A 21755-nucleotide genomic window follows, 5' to 3' on the forward strand; every position below is an offset into this window, starting at 1 on the left:
CCGTAACAGCAACCGCCATTTTACGCTGAAATTTCCTGTCGTTATTATATTTACACTTAACGATCAAAAACAATACATTTTACATATCCGATACGCTTTATTCAAAAACTGCTATTGTTGGGGTGTCCTAAATGAAAAACGTTTTTAATCTAAAGCAAAAAAATGTTTTTAGTGATTTTATTCACAAGCATTTTCACAAAGGAATTTGTAATTTCCAACAGTTACTGCCCTTGCGATATTAACAATGGTGTTTGTGATGCGAATTGCTCATGTGATGAAGATTGTTCCACACAAAATGATGATTCATATCCACTTTATTCAGACAAGTTAAATCGATGTCCAAGTAGCAGATTTAGTACAAAAGGTTCACTTGACAAATGGGCCTTTTCTGAAATCTTTTGTTTAAATTCAGATCATCGTAGTACACAATCTACCACTCATTATTCTACATCAGCTAATGTAAAATATGAACCGGAAAGTATTTATGATACATCCTCTACAACTACTCCAACATCATCTACTTATAATTATGGAGACAGTTTATTAACATCTGATGATACCATATTTTATCTTCCAACTTCAACATTAATCAACTCACAATGTTCCCGTATCCTTCCAATACAATTCCTCAAACCAATTCAAGTCTCCACATGTACTGTTACAGATCTCGCTGCATCGCAACTTGATGTAACAAATTTCATTCAAACGCAATTTAAACGGTCTCCGCGATCAACCGAAAATATACCTCTCAATTATAATATCGTTGGATATGATTCACCAAGTGGTCTTTATGCCAAAAGTCTTAGCTATATCTTTTTCTATAATAGTATAACATTAGATCTTGTTAGTGTTAATCTAACTATTGTTCCACATGATACGACTACGACATCAAGTGTTTATACTACAGATGTTAATGTTCATTTTGAGTCCGAATCACAAAATCCAAATGCACTTCCACGATCAGGTGAAATTGGATATGCTTATGGTCAACCAATTATTGTTGCGCAAGTCGAAAATGGCACATTGTTGTTGCCAAAAAGTACAAAAGGATCATTTCCAATTCCATTTGGTGTAACATGTGAAGAAGGATCTGTACATTATACACCTTTACTTTTCGGTGTCGAAACTATTGGCGGATGTACATATGGAACTAATACAAGTCCACCAACAATAGATTTCACTCGTTTTTCATATTTTTCGAAACTTGGAACTGCGAACCCAATGTATGAGAACGATTGGGTTCAAATGAGAGATAATTGTGCTGGAATTAGTTCTCCGATTGAGTTAATGAAATATTATTTCTTTTATGAGTATGTTGGAAATGTGAATAATCCACAAAATAGAATAGTTTCAGTAATTAGAGAATGTACGCCTTCATCAAGCCCAAAGAATTTCGTGTTCGTTGCGTCGTTCCATAGAATCGCTGATACAGAAACAAAAAGGTATTTGCCTCCACTACCAAAGATTAGAGGTATCCCAAGAGATACTTTTTATCCTTTTTAAGTTTTGTAAATAGAATTTTTAGAAATATTTTTAATGTTTTATTGATATTATTTTGGTTTAAATTTAATATATATTATTATAAAGTCCAATTTTATTTGAAATTTTTTATTATATATTTATTTCAGAGTTTATGGTTTGCCTTAATAAAAGATTCATTTGTATTACAATAATATATTTATTTATTATCTGTAGAGAATAAATCGAGAAATGATTTACATTATGCTAATTAATATTATAGAGAGTTTCCTAAACTAGAGGCAGATGAAATAAAGCAAGAAGCTGTGAAAAACTATTTTTTGTCTACATGGGGTTCTTACTTTCTTACGCTTATTTCAATAATAGGTAAAAAATGTTTATAGTTGAAGCATATTTATTATTTATTCACTTAAATGATAAATCTAAAAAAGCATATGATTGGATTGAATTTAATTTTCCAATTATTTTGTTTTTGGAATTGTAGTCTTGCATCTTTGTGCATTCATAAAAACTTATGAACAAATGATTTAATGTTCTTAACATGTTATTGAATATTCAAGCAAACATAATAATCACAAAGAGTCAAAATTTTTCCTTGTAAAATATTTAACGATTTATGTAGATACACCTCTTTTATTCACTTATTTCAGTTGAAATTAAGGAAAATTATTGCATAAAATAAAATGTTAGTATGTTTTCTTTAGTCAAAAGCTTGAAATAGAGAAAAAGTTGTTATAAAAAAATTTGAAAAATCTTACTTTTTCGATCAAAATAGACTCAAAAAATTCAATTATCTTCGATAAATTTCAGTTTTAAAACCGTAAGTTGACTTGAAAAATTGATCACAGGATTTCGGTTATCTGATTCAAATTTTATCGAAGATATCTCCCAAAATTATTACCTCATTTTCTCAATGTTATCCCAAACTTTAGACATAGTTGTTGGCGACCATACTTTTAATGCTGACTTAGTTGATAATTCTTCAACTGCTGCTTTAATCGATTTATTGAAAAAGGGTCCATTAACAATTCAAATGTCTGATTATGGAAATATGGAAAAAATGGGGCCTATTGGCACTAAGCTCCCAACAAATGATGAACAATTTTCAACTGGTCCTGGCGACATAATTTTATACCTCGGAACAACATTTGTAATTTATTATGATCATAATTCTTGGAACTTTACAAGAATTGGAAAAATAAATAATGTAACAAAAAGCGATTTATTGAAGGTATTTGGGAAAGGAAACGTATCAGTTACATTAAAATTACACTAAATCTTTAAACCTTTTTAAGTTTAATTTTTTCGTTTCATCATTTTGTTTTATTACTTTCATCTTAACACAGAAAATGTATTTTAAACATGTGTTGCTATACGCTGTTATACTTTTATATTGCAGCACACAATCACAGCAATTATCTCTATCAGTGCAAGAGAAGAAATCACAATGAAAACAATAGTTACTATTTTCCAAGCAGGAGAACTTGCTTCACCAGAAAATCCAGCGCACAGAAACGCTTGTGGAGTGTCAATGTAATTATTCAGAATGAACGTTGAATTATAAAAATCAATAATATTTTGCGTCTCAGAGATTTTGCCTTCGCCAATGTAAGAAACAGTATACTTACCATCAATTTTCATTGGATATTCACCTGCAAAACATTTTTGGTCAATGCCATAATGTTTTGTAATGAGTGATGAAGATGGGCACCAAACTTTAAAATAATCTCCATCAACTCTAAATATGGATGTATCAAGATCAAGTTGATTAAAGTATCGGAATTCAATACTTGTGATATTTTCCGGATTTGTGTTAAAATCAACTTTAATATTAGTTTCTTCTTCGTCAACATGAGTACTCATGTTAATGCTATAACCAAACATATTATGTATGATATAGAATGAAATAGTAGTCCTAGTAGAAATAGTAACAGGATAATTAATCGAAAAATTATTATTGTCATAAATAGAATGACTGGTTAGATTTGAAACAATATATATATCACGTGGGTTTTCATAGGAAGGCGTTAACGGAAGGGAAACCAAAGATTGCAAGTCGTTGTTAATGTTTCCAATGTTACTTTTTGACCAAAAAACACCTCCGCATATTACCACGACAATTGAAACAAGAAAAAGGATACCCGCTTGAAAGAATATTTTAAGTAAAAATACAAATGCCTCTGTCCCCTCATGGCCATCGCTCATTTTTCTTTGGCCTGGGTTTCATTCAAAAAACATATTGTTGATAACCACTTTATTCATAGTTTTTACATAAATATTCTTCTTCATAGTTCCTAATGCAGGTACATTTAAATACATTAATATTTTAAAGAAAATTAAAATCATGATTGTGACTTTTAAAAGCGTAAGTGATACAATTAGAATAATTAAACATGTTAATTAATCCGAAAGTATAATTTTAATTGTATCTATTCATCTAAAAGAAGAAAATATTGATTTTCGTTTGTATATTTTTTCTTGATTTCACAGGATATCTACCAAAATCCTAAAAAAGTTAAGATTTCATTGGTTTTTTCAACCATGTGCCAAAATTTTGGGGTGCCCTACATGTTTTTGGCCATTAAAAATGGGAAGAAAGCTAAAATTTCATGAACAAAAACTTTTAAAAAAGACAAATTTAATCCACTGGAAAAGAGAAAACAATCTAAGAGTCGGAGAAGTTATGTCACGTTTCAGTCTTAAGAGTTCTGACGAATACCATAATTATAATAGACTAGTAGGGAAAATCCAGAATTTCGTAAATTTCATACGTCAAATGAGTCCAGACAATGCAATTAGGATTGAACTTACCAATAGATTTGTTGATAGAGTATATAAGCTTGGTTTAATTAATGTTCCAACATTATCCGAATGTGAAAAAATCAACGTTTCCTCCATTTGCAAAAGGAGACTTCCTGTTGTTCTTGTTTCTTTGAAGTTTTGCGAAAGAGTATCTGAAGCAGATAAATATGTTTGTCAAGGTCATGTTCGCATCGGCCCTGACGTTATAACCAATCCAGCAACTCTTGTTTCTAAAGAGATGGAAGATTTTATTCAATGGACTCATGGATCTAAGATCGAGGCTCACGTCAAAGAATACAATGAAGAATTCGATGATTTTGACATGTTATCATAATAAAAATAAAGGATTAATTTTTTTAAGATCTTAAATGCGATGATAAAATTTATTTGGTTTTTTATTGGATTTCATTTTAGGGAAAGAAAATCATTTAATATTGTTCTTCACGTTGAAGCTCGTCAATATATTTGGAAAGCTCACAAGTCATTTTCTCTGGGATATATTTCTTTTCATATTTTAATAATATGTTTACAATATCTGTATTACCTTTCTCATATGCATACATAATTGCTGTATCAAATATTTTATATAATTTCCAAATATTTTTATCAAATCCTAATTTTATAAAATAAATATTAAAAAATTTTGATATATATCTTGAGCAAAGATATCAATTTCATCCTGTTCTAGTAGTAATTCAACGATTTCTTTATTACCAATATAAGAAGCTTTCATAAGTGGTGTTGAAAATAATATAAATAATTTCCAAAAATTACTTAGAATTTCCAAAAAATTAATATAAACATAAAATAAAAATATTAAATAGCTCTACAATTTACATCAACCCCTTTTTGCTCAAGTATAATTTTTACAATTTCTACGTTTTTATAGCGAGAAGCAAAACAAAGCGCTGTTTCATATAATCATAACAAATCATAAATGTTATTTTGATATATCAAAAAATTTATATAAACCAAAAATGAAATTAAATAATATAACGAGCATTGATATCAACTTTTTCATTTTGTAGTAATAATTTAAGTACTTCTGTATTCCCTTGATAAATTGCTTTTATAATAGCGTTTTCATATATTTTGAATAATCATCAAATATTATTTTCAAATCAAAAATTATAATTATAAATATTTTATAAATTAAAAGTATATCAGAACAAGTAATATCAATTCCTTCATGTTCAAGAAGTATTTTAACTATTTCTGTATGACCATTTGAAGATGCTCTGATAAGTGCTGTATAAAATAATTTAATTAATTTCCAAATATTATTTTCAAATATAAAATTATTTAAATAAATTTCAAATAAAACATATAAATATTTTCCGCATTAATATCAATTCCTTTTTGTCTAAGTAGGAATTTAACTAATTCTGCATGACCTTTATCTGATGCAATTATAAGTGCTGTATTAAATATATTAAATAATTTCTAAATATTATTTTAAAATCTTAATTTATTAAAATGAATATTAAATAAAATAAATTAATGTCTCGAGCATTAACATCAACTCCTCCTTGTTCAAGAAGTAATTTGATCTTTCCAATGTCACCATTTCTAGATGATTCAAAAAACTCGAGATAAAATAATATAAACAATTGCGAAATGTTGTTTTTTAATATCAAACTTTTTAAATAAATTTTGAAATAATCAAATAAATATCAACGCTAATATTACCTCCTTGTTTAAGAATTGATTTATCTACTTCAATTTGACTATTGCCAGTTGAAAGCACAAAATTTCCATTATTTTTCATTTGAAAATGTTTGGCTAAACAGAACGTATGACACTTGTCACTTTTTCATGAAAAAGTGGCAAATACCTTTTTACACTTTTTGCAAGTTATACAAATATTATTTTGTATTGTATGGGCACTATCCCCCATTCAAATCGATCTGACAACGGTTTGTCGGTTTTAGAAAAAGTATCACGTGATATCAAAAACAAAAGAAATTCATTTTGTTTAACTTTCTGATGTTTCACATGCAGGAAATTCAAGTTATTATGTCTCGTTTTTGATGACAATACGAAGCTCACCTCAACCAGTTTTGTTCGTTAATGCGTAAGTGAGAGCTCGAGGATCATTAATAAAAAATGTTCAACTTCTCAATTTTAAAAAGTGACATTGTCATACGTTCTGACTAAACGTTCACCAGATATTATGATAATCGAAAAAACCTAAAACTTCTACTATATATTCTTCCCCTTTATCGCAACGATCCGGAATTTCTATATCTATTTATGCCACAATATTTTTTTTGTTATATTTTTTTTTTTAGTCTGTATTAATGAGGAAAAAGTAACACAAATTGAAGTTGATATTAGGTTAACTACAGAAGAAAATATAGTCAGAAAATAATTTTACTATTTAAAATTAAAATATATTTTAATTATAATTTAATCAAGATCAAATGGTAAAAATAGTAGCATCTAAAAAAGGTAATAAAGAAATAATTAAATTACTCTTGAACAAGAAGGATTTGATATTAATAAAAAAGATATTTATTTGTTTTATTTGAAATTTATTTTTGTAATTCATATTTTTAAAAAATATTTGAAAATTATTTAAATAATTTAAAACAGCATTTATTTATGCATCTCAAAATGGTCATATAGAAATTGTTAAATCAAACAAAAAATTAAATTCAAAAAAACTGATTAAGAATTTACTTCAACATTTTAAAATGTATCATATGTGCACATGGTTAATAATAAATAAACTTAAAAATTTTCAATGGAAATGTGCCAAGGTTCGATCTTTAAATGTGCTATTGATATAAGTAAAAAATCTTGCATATATCTTATCGTTCAGTTTTAACCAAGTTTGTTATTGTCGTGTTTGAATTATGCCGATCATTTTCATTCTGAAATATGACAACGATATCTCTCAAATATAGCAACAAACCCAGTGAAATGCCTTCGGACGAATTTATTTTACAACCGAATTATTTCTCAATTTTTGAATACTACGTTTCAGTGTAACGTTGCTCGGCCATTTTGTCACTTTTATTTTCATCAAATGGCTTTAAGAAGAATACAGAAGGAACTTCAAGAAATTTCTCGTGATCCTCCATGTAACTGCAGTGCAGGTCCAGAGGGTCAAGATCTTTTCCACTGGACAGGTACAATCTTAGGTCCCCCAGATACACCATATGAAACAGGTGTTTTCTTTGTTGATATAACTTTCCCACCAGATTACCCATTCAAGCCGCCACACATCATCTTTAAGACACGTGTTTATCATCCAAATATTAGCCCACGTGGTGCTATTTGCTTAGATATATTGAAAGACAAATGGGCGCCAGCACTTACAATCAGCAAAGTTCTTCTTTCAATTTGTTCACTTCTTAATGATGCAAATCCAGAAGATCCACTTGTACCTGATATTGCACGTCAATATAAAAATGATCGCGAAGCATTCAACCGCACAGCACGCGAGTGGACACAAAGATATGCAACATAAGTAAAGCTTTAATTACGAATTATTTCATCCATTTTCAAACGATAAAAAATACAAAGTAAAGTTCTGAAAATTAATTATTTTCTCTTTTGACTAAGTTTGTTCGACCACATAAACAAAAATCAAAATCAGTCACTTTTTACTTTACAATAGAAAGTTCTATTGTTTCAAAAGAGTTTTTAGTACTTCAATTCAGAGTTTCCGATGAACTCTCTGATGCATGAAGTTGGAGGTGCAACTTCTGGTGACAATGGATAGAAGAAGTTAAGCAATCCGAGCAATCTTCTTGCTTCATTTGTGGTTTCAATTGCTTCTGGTGAGTCTGGATCTTCATCTTTACTTGGTTCTGTTGCTTCTGACAATAAAACCTTTCCAAAGATCGAAAGAACTGGTAACTCATAAACCATTGAAGAATTGAAGAAAAGTTGAGCATTTGCTTGATATGGGAAAATATTCCTTTCTTCACCAACTCTAACGCTTGTCCATCTTCTAATTGTTGTCCTAGGTGATTGGCCACGGAATTGATGGTCACGGATAATTCTTCTTATCAATCTTAAATCACTTGTCGGGAACCTATGGTTGTAATCAATGTTCAACGGGGTCAAAGCAGAGACATAAATAGGTGTAACATTACTAGTTCCAAGGCATTTAAGAAGTTCAGGATTTAATCCATGAATTCCTTCAAGAATCAAAAATGCGTTTGGCTTAAGCCTTAGCCTTTGCTTAGGATTATCTTCGCCGACTCCACGTTTGAAGTTGAACTTCCTTCTTGGGATTGATTTACCTTCTAGTAATTCATGAACTCTTTGTCCAAGAAGTTCAAGGTTCATGGCTGAGATATGTTCGAAGTCTTGAAGCCCATCCTCTCCGAATGGGATTTTACAGGTGTCTTGGAAGTAATCGTCCATTTCGATAACTGTTGCTTCATATCCATTGACGTTCAATTGGATTTCTAAACGCTTGGCAAATGTTGTCTTGTTTGAGGATGATGGACCTGCAACTGTAATAACTCTCTTTGAGTTGAAATTCTTACATAATTTGGATGCAATTTTGCTGATCTTCTTTTCGTGAAGACCTTCGGCAACTAATTTGATCTTCATGATTTCGCCAGTATAGATTGCATTGTTAAGTTTGGAAACACAATCGACATTTGTTAATTTGGCCCATGCGGCATACTCACTAAACATCTCATGAAGGACTTTAGGATCTTTGTACTCTTTGATAGAAGTTGGATTAAGCATGGTTGGAAGCCGCATAAGAAGTCCTTGTTCATATTTGCGGATTTCGAATATTGTAAGTCTGTTTTTATCGGTACTCATGGGTTCAATGACATAATCAAGGAATTCTCCACATCGAATGATTGGGATGTTAGCATCTTGCCATGCCTTTAAAACTCCGACTTTATCTTGACATTTGATTGACTTGAAGTATTTAATAAGTTCTGCTCGTGGCATAGTGCTAAGCTCTAAAGGAGTGTCGTTGTTAACAAGTTGAGTGAATTCCTTTCGAATTTCATCAATTTGTTGCTCGGTAATTGGTTCTTCAGTGGAATCGATATAATAAAAACCATCTCCAAGAGAGTGTTCAATTCTAAGGTGACGACCATAAAGCTTTTGGTAAAGAGATACGAGTAAAAATGAACTTACAGCATGTTCAGAGAGAAGTTGGGTACGAGTGATCTTCTCATTACGTGGGTCGTGGATCTTATCAATGGCAAAGTCAAACACTTCCATTGATGGGGCAGTTAATGATGCCTGAGACTGAAGTTGTTGCTCCATAGAAAAGTGAAATGTTCATTTTTAAATTGAATGTTTTGTGTTGTTTATAGAACGATATACATAGGTTTAATGCAAAACAGAAATATCTTTATTTCTTTATGTTTTATTAATAGCTCCAATGCATAACTAGACATACATTAATTGTTTTTATATAAATATACAAAATATTAATCGTATTTGTATGTTTAACTCAAGAAAATTGGACCAAAACATCGGTCCCCTCAATTTTGTATGGTCAGATTTTAAGATAAAAATGATCGGTCTATCAATTTTTATGAAATTCAAAAAGTAAAAGTTGATCGTTTTTTTGCTTATTGAAAATTTTTGATGGGTTTTTTTCGGTTTTGTAGGTTTGAGTTTCGGAGAGGGGTACTCCAAGGAATGGGCGAGTCAAAGATAACACATTCTCCACAAGATTGCATTTATGGTCCATTAACAATCCCATCTTACTGTTGGAAAATTATTGATACTTGCGAATTTCAACGACTTAGACAGATTACACAACTTGGATCAGTTTCTTATGTTTATCCAAGTGCAAATCATACACGTTTTGAACATTCATTAGGTTGTTGTCATTTAGCTTGTAAATTTATGAATCATATTTCTGAAGTACAACCAAAATTAGAAATTGAACCAAATCATATACAAGCTGTTGTCATTGCAGCACTTTGCCATTGTCTCGGATGTGGCCCATTTTCGAGTGCCTTTCGTGCATTTGCCCGAGAAATTGATACTACATGGTCACAAAAAGAAATGTCAACCAAAATGTTACGATATATTATTGACAAATACCAACTTAACTTTTCCAAAGAAGTCATTGATGCTGCTTGTGAATATATTTATGGCAATATCTATGAAAAATATCCACATTGGTTATCTCAAGTTGTAGTCAATCATAAAACAGCCATTGATATCGTTAAATTCGATCGTCTTTCACGTGATAGTAGTCGATCTCTTAACTCCCATATGTTTGAGTATGAACGACTTATATTCAATTGTCGAGTCATCGATGATCAATTGACATGGAAGATTTCAGAGGTCCCAACCATTGAGTCCTTATTTTATACCATGAATGACATGCATTTGCGTGTTTATAAGCATCGAGTCGTTCAATCGATTTCGTGCATGATTCAAGATATCTTCTCAATAATCTGCGACAAAGCGAAAATTTCGGAATCCTTAAACGATCCGAAGCTATTTTCATCATTAAATGATGATATATTATATCAATGCGAACTTGGCATGTTTGGCCAAGAAGCGAAAGAACTTGTTGAACGAATTTTATGTCGAAAACTATATAGTTGTGTTGATGAAATTCGCATAAAACCGGATGATGAAAATGGTTTTCGTTATTCTCAGAAGTCCCGCGAATCGATTGTGGATGATATCTTAAGATGTTCGAATGAGTGTGATAGAGATAAGTATAGAGTTGTGTCAATGAGATTTAAGTATGGTTTGTCCAAGACAAAGCATCCTTTGTTGTCGATTCTGTTTTGGAAAAAGGATAATGAGAAAATTATTTACTTAAAAGATGAGGAGATTTCGTGTATTGTCCCAGCGCATTTCACTGAAAACGCAATGAGAGTCTTCGTTACAGATAAAGATGAAGTACCAATTGCAAAAGTGGCATTCCAAAAATGGGCTGAACAAAATCCTTTCTTCAAATAAATAAATTTATATTTATAAAAAATAAAGTAAAATTTATGTTTAACTTTTTAGTAAGGTGTATATTGCTTATGAATATAAAAATTGGGCTTAAAATTATAATTATTTTTGATTTTATAAATTCTTCAGTACTCAAGTAAACTCGTTTAGAAACGAAGTGGTTTAACATACGTATTTCCCGTATTATCAAATTTTCATCGATACTTTTCTTTCATTGATATATATTTTATATTTTGCGCATATAAACATTCTTACATTCGATTAATCTGGAGCAATATCTTGTATATGCACTTTTTGATGTGCCTCATTATCAAATTCTACAATTCCATCATCTGCTATAATATTTTAGTGTAGTGCATTTTATGCTTGTCTTCAGTTGGAAAAAATAACAATGGGAGAAAATGCACAAGCAATACGGGAGGATTCATTTCTACAAATTCTTTTATTAAAGGAGACTACAATTCCTTTAGTATTAGGTACCTCTGTTAAATGAACTCAATCAATATCCATTACAAACTCACACATTCTCATATTCATACGATTTTACACCTTTCATACAATAGTACTTTTACATATGTAATAACACAAACAATTACTCTCGATATTATTTTTACGAAGCCTATTTCTCTTTCTGCATTTTGCTCAACATATACTAATATAGAGTAGTTGAATACTCAGCATAAATTGAATATTTCACTGGATTTTATACAAATATTAATCAGAATGAAAACAAAGCAAATAAAAATATAATCAATCAAATCATTTTATTGTTTTTGTTTATGCTGTAGTAATAACAATAATTCTTTTAATATTTGTTGTATATTTCATTCGTATGGATAGAAAAAATATTAAGCTACATAAAAAGTGTTAATGCAAATGAATACTTTGAAATAATTTTTATATACATATATTTACAGGCTCTTCAATAGTATTTGAAACTAAAGAGTCCTTAATATATAATCGTAAAATTTTATTATCAAAATTATAATTATCAAGCTGTTTATTTTTTGTAGCATGTGGTTTTTAAACATGACATAAGAATGATATATTATTTCTTGAAAAAATATTTATTTGTTATGTAACAATATACCTTCCAATGAGAAGAAGCCGTTTAAAGAATGTATGCAGCGGTTTTGATCGTCATTTATTGGATGTCCAGCAATGATTCTCTTCTTCCTTGGATTTATAGTTTTGAAGGAGTAACCCCGGAGAACTGTCCTTCGTTCAACAACCTTCGTGAAGGTTTTGCTGTTGCCACTATTTTTAATCAACTTCAAAATACATGTCAAATTGATACATCAAAATTACTAACTGTTGATCATTCAAAGGATGATTGGTACACATGCCTCAAGAATATCAAATCTATCCAAGAGAAAATTAAAGAACCATTTGCTGCTGCTAAACTTAAAAGCACATTTGATTGCACAGGAATTGCACGACTTTCTTCTCCAACAGCACTTCCTGATCTTATACATACATTAATTTTATATTCATTAAAAGGCCCTGAAAAAGCTAAAGGCCTCGAACGAATTAAAACATTACCATCTGAAACGCAAAAAGCAATCAAATCCATTATCCAATCAAAGTCCAAGAAGCCATCATCACCAGGAAGTCCTGAATCAAGTCAAACAACAACACCAACCCGATCAAATGCCAAAGCATTATTAAAATCCAAATACGAAAAAATGCTTCAAACTCTTAAAAGCGAAAACGAAAAACTTCTTAAAGAGAATGCTGAGCTGAAATCCCAACAACCTAAAGCGTCAGCACAAACAAAAGAACAAATTGAATTTAACGAAGCAAAAAAGAAACGAGATGATGCAATTGCAGCAGGTGCCGAACTCGACAAAGAACTTCAGTCGCTACAAGAAGTTGCTGATCGCAAGAAGAAGATGCAGCTTGAGTTGGAAGCAATCAACGCCAAAATCAAAGATTTAGAGAAAAAGTCCAAAGCCGATACACTAACGGTCGACAGCTTTAACGGCTCCACCGATCCAACCGTCATCAAACTTCTTGCTGAAATAAAAGAAGCAGAAGAATTAATTAAGCCGGAATATTATGAAAGCTTAAAAAAGACAGAAGCAAAGCTCAAAAAGGAGCACGCAAAACTTACGGCATTTATAAAATCGGTTGAACCAAAAGCAAATGCAGATGATAGCGATGATGCTGCAGCTAAGTTGTCCAAAGAAATAGAGGACCTTATCATGGAGAATAACAGAATGAATAGTGAAACAATCGGAATGCTCGCACGTGTTGAAAGTATTGAACGAATGAAAAACAAACAATCATTTATCGAACATTTGCGATCATCAACGCTATTTCTTAAGTAAAAAGTGTTGAATCTTTCTTTTTTGAGTTTAATATATATAAACACGTTTAATATATTTTTGAGTATCATCAAATTGGATCGAAAAAAAAAAATTAAAAATCAATGAATATTACAGTTAGGTGATCATAGAGAGAACAGAAATGAATAATTGGTCGTTCTTTATATTAAAAATTATGGAGATTTTAAAGAATTTTCCAAAGTCAAAAAAGGTAATTTTGTGCACTTTTTGTTTTACGGTTGCAATGGTTATAAAAGCAGACATGAAAGAAGGAAGAAACCCCAAACAAACACGGAAATTCATATTTTATGATATGGTATCAACCTTATTTCGAACAGTAATCGACTGGTTCAAGAAAGGTAATCCTCCTCCACCAACACACAAAAAATCAATGGCAATTATGATAGGTCTTCTCGTATTTGGTTTTGCATTTGTAACCATCTGGGCTTCATCAGTGCTTGACATAGGTCCATTTTCAACAGTTAATTCACCATCATCTCTGGCATTCTGTTCATTTATAACTCTTTGTCCTGGTCTTTATGCTTTGTGGATAACAATTTGTTGCTGGAGGGGCGTTAAAGGTTATGATTGGGGCATGATCCCTTTTTTTGATTAAAAAATTTTCAGCTGAAGATATATCTTACCTTTTTTTTGTGAATTTAAAAAGAAAGAAAATATGAAAAACATTTCCGTTTTTATTGATTCATTTTAGATGTTAAGCTTCCTTCTCCTCCAATGGCGGCGCATTGGGTTTTGAACATGGCGAACGCCTGTCATTGCACGGATAAATTGTGGCATTGGGCGATTTTGCTTGATTTTCTTAGCGAGAATGCGCTTCATTCTAAGGGTCTTATGAGCAGTCATTCGTAAAAAGGACGACCAAAACCGTTTTCATTAAAATAAGAAGAACGTTAACAATAATAAGGAACAAAAATTGGTAAAATTATTTTTTATTATTAACGAGGTATCTGAGCCAAACACCATCACCATCAATCTTTTGTACATCCTTTAACTTGAAGAGGAAAGTTTGAGATTTTGTTACAAAATCAGGTTTTTCGAAAAGCGTTGGTGTATTATTTTCACCATCAGCTATTGGTGCCATTAAAATACTAAGTTCATCAAGCATTCCTTCTTGTAAAAATGAATAATTAATGATACCTCCTCCATCAACCATCAAAATCTTGATGTCAAATAACTTGAGAAGCTTTTTGGCAGCAAGCTCACAATCAATATGCTCTTTTCCAGCAATGATATATGATATTTTCATCTTACGGAGGAATGCAAGATATTGATTAGTAACTTTTTCTGTTAAAATTTCAATGATATGTGCTTCAGGATAATCCTCATACTTTAAATTATTAGATTTCCAACCTAACTTCCCTGATGGATCAACAGCACAGAAGTAAATTTCGGTTTTTTCTCCTGCAACATAATCACCTTCTTCAACTTTTGGTGCATTTTCATCAAGATCAGGTTTTTCAAATTTTGTGAAACCTTCGTCAATAGTGACACGACCACAAAGGAATGCATTGAAATTGAAAGTTTTTTGAATTGTATCATATGCATTCAAAACAGGTGCTGCATATGGATGATCCATATAAGGTCCTGTAATCTTACCGTCTAATGCGGTTAACATGTGGCAGATAATGTAGGGTCTTTCCATTTCTAAAAATGTTTTGCTAATTTCGATAAGTTTTGAATGCACTAATTGTGAACGTACGATAAGTTTTCAATGAGTGTGGGAAGTCATAAACTTCAGAAAAATCATCCAATATTTTTGCTCATCTTTGTCCTGATTCAGATCTGAATTTAGGCTATGTGTGTTTGAGTCAAAAATAGTACTGCTTGATTATTTTTAAACAACAACTAACCCAGAGAAATTATATTAAAATGATCATCGTCATGTGATCGCAAAGACATATTTTCTCCATAATGTATAAAACACCTTGACTATTTTTATGAAATTAAATTTGGTTAGACAATTTGCTTAAATTTCGTTTTCATGAATAGTACTTATTTTTAATATTTTAATGTTCCCAACTAAAAAATAATAACCAACATTGATATCTAGCCCTGAGAATGCTTTGCCAAATGAAAAGGGATTTATTTGATTTAAATATTAAGATAAAACAAATTTATAAATAGATTCATATGTAATAGCATAGTGTAAGCGACATAAGTAATAGCGACATAAAATTAGCGGGAATTAATGTTGTTTTGCTCATTACGAAGATATCTTTTTTGACAGTTTACAGTCTGCTTTATTCTTTATGAAAAAAAGTGTTTTCAATTGTAGGCCGTTAAATTCATACAAAAAGTGCGTAAAATCAGACTTAAGAATTGAAGAAATGAAAAAACAAACAAAAGATGAGCCAAATCAAAATAACGAAACTGCTGCAAAAATCTTCGAAGAAAACCTACAATATTTTGCAGCTATAAGGAAAAGCAAAAAGGAAAAATCAACAGATTATCAAATTTTTCCTTCTCTATGGAATTACTTTTACTCAATTGATATGGCTCAAGGTGTTCGTAAGGAAATGATGAAAATTGGGTCTCAAAGTCCTAAAGGTTCCAAAGATAAAGAAAAATCAAAATCCTCAGATAATTCAAAAATGACTCCAACTGACTCCAAAAATGATACCAAGGAAAGCTCAAATCCAAGTCCATTCAAGCACAAAGGTAATAAGAAGGAAAAAACCTTTATTAATTTTAACGGAAATTATATTCCGTTTTTTGGGTTTAAGTACTCACCTAAATATTCCAAAGTTAGAATCCTTTGCCTTAAGAATTGCAATCTTGCTGAAGTTCCATCTGGATTAACCACACTTCCCAAACATGTTATCTCACTAGATTTATCACATAATTATATTACATCTCTTCCAAATGAACTTCACTGGAAGAACCTTCATGGTATCAATCTCAGTTTTAATGCTTTTTGTGAATGGCCCAATTCATTAAATTCCAATGCTTTTCCTGGGCTTGTTTTCCTATCTTTAGCATTCAATGACTTAGGTAGATGCAACCCTTGTCAGTCAGCGTTTAAGAATCTTAAATTTTTGGATCTTTCATTCACAAATTTGAAGATGTTTCCAACTTGGATTTCGAGTTGTAAGTCACTTAATTGTATATATCTTCGAGGGAACTCAAAGATGGAGTCAACATGGCAAGCTAAATTGGATCAATTGCCTGAGCTCAACATAATTGATTTGACAGATGTAAATTTCCCTGAGAATGCTTCTTTTCCTGCATCACTAGATGTTGTTGTAAATAAGAACGGGAAACCTAACGCTTGGGAAAACAAAAAATTTGTTGTTTTCAATTGATCAATTTTGGGCGATATTAAATAAAATATATAGTTTCGACAAAAGAAGTTTGTTGTGAGTCTTTTTTATTCATTGTTTTCAAAGTGATCACAACCAATAGTAGCTATGATTTACTTGAATTATAAAATCATAGGGATGAAATGAAATCATTATTAGAGGGACATAACTTCCAATAGATGATATAGAATCACCAAAATTCACGGAAATAACTGTTGACCATGATGAAAATGCATTATTTGGAATTAATTAAATTCCTTCACAAATATTTATAAATTTCGTTTTATTTTGATATTGTTCAATATCATCAAAATCATTTTTATTTGTTATTATTAATGTAAAATTATCATTATAAAATATTTGAAAAGAATTTATGAAAAATTAAAACATTTTTCTGTTTTTTCTTTTCGTTTGTTTTCAATTTATTAATTAAATATTTAATTTGATTTCATAAAATATAAAAAATCCCAAAATAAAAAAGTAACGCATTAGAATTTGAACAGTTTCATTGAATTCGAACATTTTCTTCATGAAGTTAATATTCAGTTAAAATGGTAAATAAGCTTACAAATTCGAAACGCAATGTTTTAATGAAAAGTGACAGATAGTTCCCTCATTTAAATTGTCGAAGCAGACAAAAAACTGAAAGAAAGAAGATGATATCTTAACAGATTTTTAAATGAAAAATGATCAAAATGTGGCATAAAGGAATTTCAAAAATCAAATGAAACATTAACTTTATTATGTTTTAAGAGAAGAATGCAAAAAAGTCACTTTTATATGAAAACAACTTTTTGTGATTACGATAATAACCGCTCCGATAGAGTGTTACTTTTTTAAAAAATGTGCTGCCATTTGCAAAAAAAGCATGCTTGCCATATTTTTAGAATTTCAGGGTTTCCATGGAAATGTTCCTGGTTTGTTTAGGGTACTCTTTAGTGTTTGGCATTGAAAGAGCTTACTATTAAGTATTCCATTTGAATATACCCATATCATATATATCCATTTCCTAAATCATTATTGGAGGTGTATATAAGATTTTATATTATATATAAATGAATTTACCTTTTTGGTATTTATAATCCATTTTTTGGATTTTAAAACAAAACAAAGAAGATAAAAATAAGTTTCTTACTGAGAAAAAAACTTTAGTTTCGATATTCTGTGATACTTGAAAAAAAATGAAAATGTTTTTATAAAAACTGACTAAAAAAAATGTCATTTGAAAATTTAATCAAAAGCTTAACGAAAATAATATAAATTATATTATTAACTAGCAATTTAATAAACTTGGAAAAAAATTCAAATATTAATTATTCAACGAAATAAAAAAGAGTTAAATTTTAAATATTTTATTCTATAACTTGTTATATACTTTGAATTTTTTATTATAATTTATATATATGATTATCATGAATTTGTAGTTTATATTTTTACATGTTTAGATATTAAGATTTCTTTTTAATATTCAATAAAAATCGATTTTAATAAAAATTAATTCGAACCATATTTGACATGAGAAGGTTATTTTATACACATCTGTATCATTTTATAGCCATTTTTTGTTCCTCTAGGAATAGAATTTCTACCTGTGCAAGTTGTGTATCACATATTTCATATCCAATTCGATTTTTATTCTTTGCGGATTTAATAATTGAACATATGAAATTCATATTCAGATCTAAATATACAATAAAAATTAGAACAAAATTTATTAAAAAACAATTTTACATTATAAAAAATGCAGCAAATATCAACTTAACTCAGGTCTTTGAGGATTTTCATTTCCTTCTGTATAAGCTGATGTATTATTTTATTCAAACTTTCTCTATTTTCATTTTTCCCATCCAAAACAATTGTTTCCTTGTTTTGGAGCTCATCAAAACATTTATTATAATTCAAAAGTTTCTTTTGAACATTTTCAAGTTCAACAATTAGTTCATTTTCATTGTTTATATTTGTAATACTTTCATTTATTCTTTTTATGTCTTGTTTTAACATTTTGTTCTCGTTTAATATTAATGTCATTTCATTATTTCTTTTTTGTTCTCTTTCGAAATATTTTAATGTCGAAATGAATTCGTCCAAATCTGAAACATTTTCTGGTTGAAATAATGAAACTTCATTAATTATTTGAGATATCGAATCACAACATTTTTTGATGTCGATTTCTTCGAATTTATTTCCTTCAAATTCTTTATTAATCGCTTTTAAGGATTTTGATGTTTCATAAATTTTTTTCTCAGTTTCATTCATTTTAGTGATTTCTAAGATGCTTTCCTCGATCTCTATAAGTTGCATTTCCAAAGGAAACTCATTTTTGGATAAATCAATTTCTTTATTATAAAAATCAATTTTTTCTTTGAGAGATATAATGCTATCAAAAAGTGGAAGATCGGATTCAATAGATTTCAATAGAGCGTTGATATCGTATTTGATGTGGTTTTTATCGTCTTTTTTCTCGATGGAATTTAACTCATGTTGAAACTTCTCGAGTGATGGTGAACATGGCTTCTTAAGTAACATATTCTCTTGAAATATAGCACTGTTAGTTTTGGGTATGTTTAATTGAATTGCTGATGAGATAATTGAACCCTTTCGTTTGGAGTTTTGAGTATGCGCTGGTGGTGTTCGGGATTGTGTAGAAAGAACTTTGGTTGAGGATTTTAGGTTTTTACGTTTTGGTCTTTCGGAATTTGGAATTGTGGATAAAGAAGAAATAGGTGGTGGAGTTTGAGGACGTGGTGAAACTAAACGCTTATTAGATTCTTCTGATTTAATTATATCTGAAATTTGATCAAATTCAGAAGGAATTGTAATTTCAGAAATCTCAGATTGTGGTGATTCTAATACTTTGATAAGTTGAGATACTATACTTTTAACATTGTTCTGTGCCTGAGTTTTTTCAGCTCGAGTTAAACTAGTGGTCTGAAAAAATAATGAGTATGTATTTGGAATATCATCATAGAATTTTTTCAATTTATCTATCAGCAATTGCGTATTCCCGCTGTTTCTTGAAGTGCTCATTTTTTGGATTTCATTTACAGTTTTTTTAATTCCGATATAAGAATTGTTATGTTTTGATTTAATATTAGGAAGAGTTGGCGCTTTATCATGAGTACTTGAGATGATTCTTTGTAGATCTGTAAATAATTGATTTACAGATTTATTTTGGTCTAAATTTCCTAAAGTTTTTTGAACCTGCTTTTTAAATTGTTCCCACTTGCCGAGGAGTGCTGATGGTGAAAATGAATTTGGTGATTTACGAATCATTGATAAAATTTCACCTTGAATTCTCCATAAAGTAATCAACAAATTCCCTTTTCGATCTCCTGCTCCATTATCACCTAAAAATTTCTCTATTGCCGAAAACAATTCGACAACTTTTGTCGTTTTTGGCATTCAAGAAAAAAATGTTGTCTCGAAATAAATTAGGGGGAAACGATAGAAAGGGGTACCCCATTTTTAGTCATCAAAAATTGTGAGATTTTATATTTTGTCAACAATTACATCTGGGTGTTTATTATTAAAAACAGAATATTATTCCATTGTAGTGTACTGATCTTTAACAATGTTCGAAAGATTTGATATATCGTTTGTTTGAAAGAAAGAATTGATATATATTTGTCATAAAAAGTTGAAATAATAAAGAATCTCAAATTTTGGTTTTATTGTTTAAGTTGTAAAAGAAGTGTTTTCATTTTGGAAACATCTCTTTGATGGAGATCTGACCTATTGAAATCGATGAAGCTAACAACTTTTTCCCATTTGTTGCTTGGCTCGTTTTCAAGGTCGCTCATGAATTGTTGATCAACTTCAAGATTATTTTTGGCTCTTTTCTCTTGTGCTTCAGATAATTTGGAATGATAGTTAGCAAGGATTTCTTTAGCCTTATTTTTCATTTCTTCATCAGCAGCGTCATTTTTGGCATCAAGCTGTTGAATTTCTATTTGTTTCTCCTTTTCCCATTCAACTAATGCAGATGATTTTTCTTCTTCTTGGGGTTGCTGTGGCTCTGGTGTCTGAGCAAAAAGATCATCATCGTCTGAACCAGCAAGCATATCATCCACATTTGTTCCTGCAAGCATATCGTCAACATTTGTACTTGGATTTCCAGAAAAAATATCATCATTTGAGGCCCCACCATTTGAACCACCAAAAAGGTCGTCGGTTGGTCCATTGCTTGGAATAGATTTGGCTCCTCCTCCAGACAAAATATCTTCCATTTCTGAAAAGTGAAAACCGTCAAAAACGCCCATTGTAAACCGCCGCAAAATGACATATCACAATAGGGTGCCCCAATCAATTCGTTGTCTTTAGCTCAAAAGTAGATAATTCAATAGTTTATTAATTCAGAATCTGTGTTCGAACAAAGAAACACAAAAAATTGGTATCGGCAGTTCCTATTCCCAACATTGGAAATATATATAGTAACATGAAAATAATGTCCTTTAAACAACCCAAAAGTTGGCTTTATTGGTGCCGCATTTTGATTTGATCTTCTAATAATTTTTTCTGATCTGTTAGTTGGCGACATATTTTTTCAAGCTTATTAACTTCTTTTTGTTTTTCATCAGTTTCTACTAGAAGTTTTCTATTACTTAATTTAATTGCTTCAAGAGTGTTAGCATTGGAAATTTCTTCATTTGTTAATTCAGGATTACTTTCCTGTAAATATGACCGAAGAGCAACTATCCTTTGATTTGTTTCTCTCATCTTAGCTTTAACCAAATTTAATTGGTATCTGTTTTGAGATATTCTTCTTGAAATATTAGCTTTATGTTCTTCACTTCTTTCAACAACAAAATTCAAACGTTCTGCAACCATTTGGTAATTAGCTTTTTCTTCATTAAGTGGTCCTTGATATGTAAAAATTTCATTTTTCAGAATAGAGATTACATTTGAAAATTTT

The 21755-nt window shown here is 30.2% G+C and overlaps 9 protein-coding genes across 9 annotated transcripts; 6 read left to right on the forward strand and 3 right to left on the reverse strand.

Annotated features, from left to right (window-relative positions):
• Window positions 1-162: 162 nt before the first annotated feature.
• GO595_006941 (tectonic-1) lies at window positions 163-1503 on the forward strand (the record flags this gene model as incomplete). The annotated part of the gene is made up of 1 exon (XM_067920350.1): window positions 163-1503. One exon carries the CDS (start codon window positions 163-165, stop codon window positions 1501-1503), a length of 1341 nt encoding a protein of 446 aa, XP_067772460.1.
• A 2563-nt stretch (window positions 1504-4066) lies between these two features.
• Window positions 4067-4615, forward strand: GO595_006942 (U3 small nucleolar ribonucleoprotein IMP3-like; the record flags this gene model as incomplete). The annotated part of the gene is made up of 1 exon (XM_067920351.1): window positions 4067-4615. One exon carries the CDS (start codon window positions 4067-4069, stop codon window positions 4613-4615), a length of 549 nt encoding a protein of 182 aa, XP_067772461.1.
• A 2697-nt stretch (window positions 4616-7312) lies between these two features.
• GO595_006943 (Ubiquitin-conjugating enzyme E2 2) lies at window positions 7313-7756 on the forward strand (the record flags this gene model as incomplete). The annotated part of the gene is made up of 1 exon (XM_067920352.1): window positions 7313-7756. One exon carries the CDS (start codon window positions 7313-7315, stop codon window positions 7754-7756), a length of 444 nt encoding a protein of 147 aa, XP_067772462.1.
• Window positions 7757-7932: 176 nt separating this feature from the next.
• Window positions 7933-9531, reverse strand: GO595_006944 (Phosphoribulokinase / Uridine kinase family protein; the record flags this gene model as incomplete). The annotated part of the gene is made up of 1 exon (XM_067920353.1): window positions 7933-9531. The coding sequence occupies one exon, from the start codon at window positions 9529-9531 to the stop codon at window positions 7933-7935; it is 1599 nt and encodes a 532-aa protein (XP_067772463.1).
• A 327-nt stretch (window positions 9532-9858) lies between these two features.
• Window positions 9859-11199, forward strand: GO595_006945 (HD domain containing protein; the record flags this gene model as incomplete). The annotated part of the gene is made up of 1 exon (XM_067920354.1): window positions 9859-11199. The coding sequence occupies one exon, from the start codon at window positions 9859-9861 to the stop codon at window positions 11197-11199; it is 1341 nt and encodes a 446-aa protein (XP_067772464.1).
• A 1148-nt stretch (window positions 11200-12347) lies between these two features.
• Window positions 12348-13526, forward strand: GO595_006946 (uncharacterized protein; the record flags this gene model as incomplete). Its single annotated transcript, XM_067920355.1, has 1 exon — window positions 12348-13526. The coding sequence occupies one exon, from the start codon at window positions 12348-12350 to the stop codon at window positions 13524-13526; it is 1179 nt and encodes a 392-aa protein (XP_067772465.1).
• Window positions 13527-13785: 259 nt separating this feature from the next.
• GO595_006947 (uncharacterized protein) lies at window positions 13786-14139 on the forward strand (the record flags this gene model as incomplete). Its single annotated transcript, XM_067920356.1, has 1 exon — window positions 13786-14139. The coding sequence occupies one exon, from the start codon at window positions 13786-13788 to the stop codon at window positions 14137-14139; it is 354 nt and encodes a 117-aa protein (XP_067772466.1).
• Window positions 14140-14466: 327 nt separating this feature from the next.
• GO595_006948 (RibD family protein) lies at window positions 14467-15186 on the reverse strand (the record flags this gene model as incomplete). The annotated part of the gene is made up of 1 exon (XM_067920357.1): window positions 14467-15186. The coding sequence occupies one exon, from the start codon at window positions 15184-15186 to the stop codon at window positions 14467-14469; it is 720 nt and encodes a 239-aa protein (XP_067772467.1).
• A 5325-nt stretch (window positions 15187-20511) lies between these two features.
• Window positions 20512-21069, reverse strand: GO595_006949 (Clathrin light chain; the record flags this gene model as incomplete). Its single annotated transcript, XM_067920358.1, has 1 exon — window positions 20512-21069. The coding sequence occupies one exon, from the start codon at window positions 21067-21069 to the stop codon at window positions 20512-20514; it is 558 nt and encodes a 185-aa protein (XP_067772468.1).
• Window positions 21070-21755: the final 686 nt, after the last annotated feature.

Source organism: Histomonas meleagridis (genome assembly GCF_020186115.1).
Source record: "Histomonas meleagridis strain 2922-C6/04-10x chromosome Unknown contig_51, whole genome shotgun sequence".
Taxonomy (NCBI): domain Eukaryota; phylum Parabasalia; order Tritrichomonadida; family Dientamoebidae; genus Histomonas; species Histomonas meleagridis.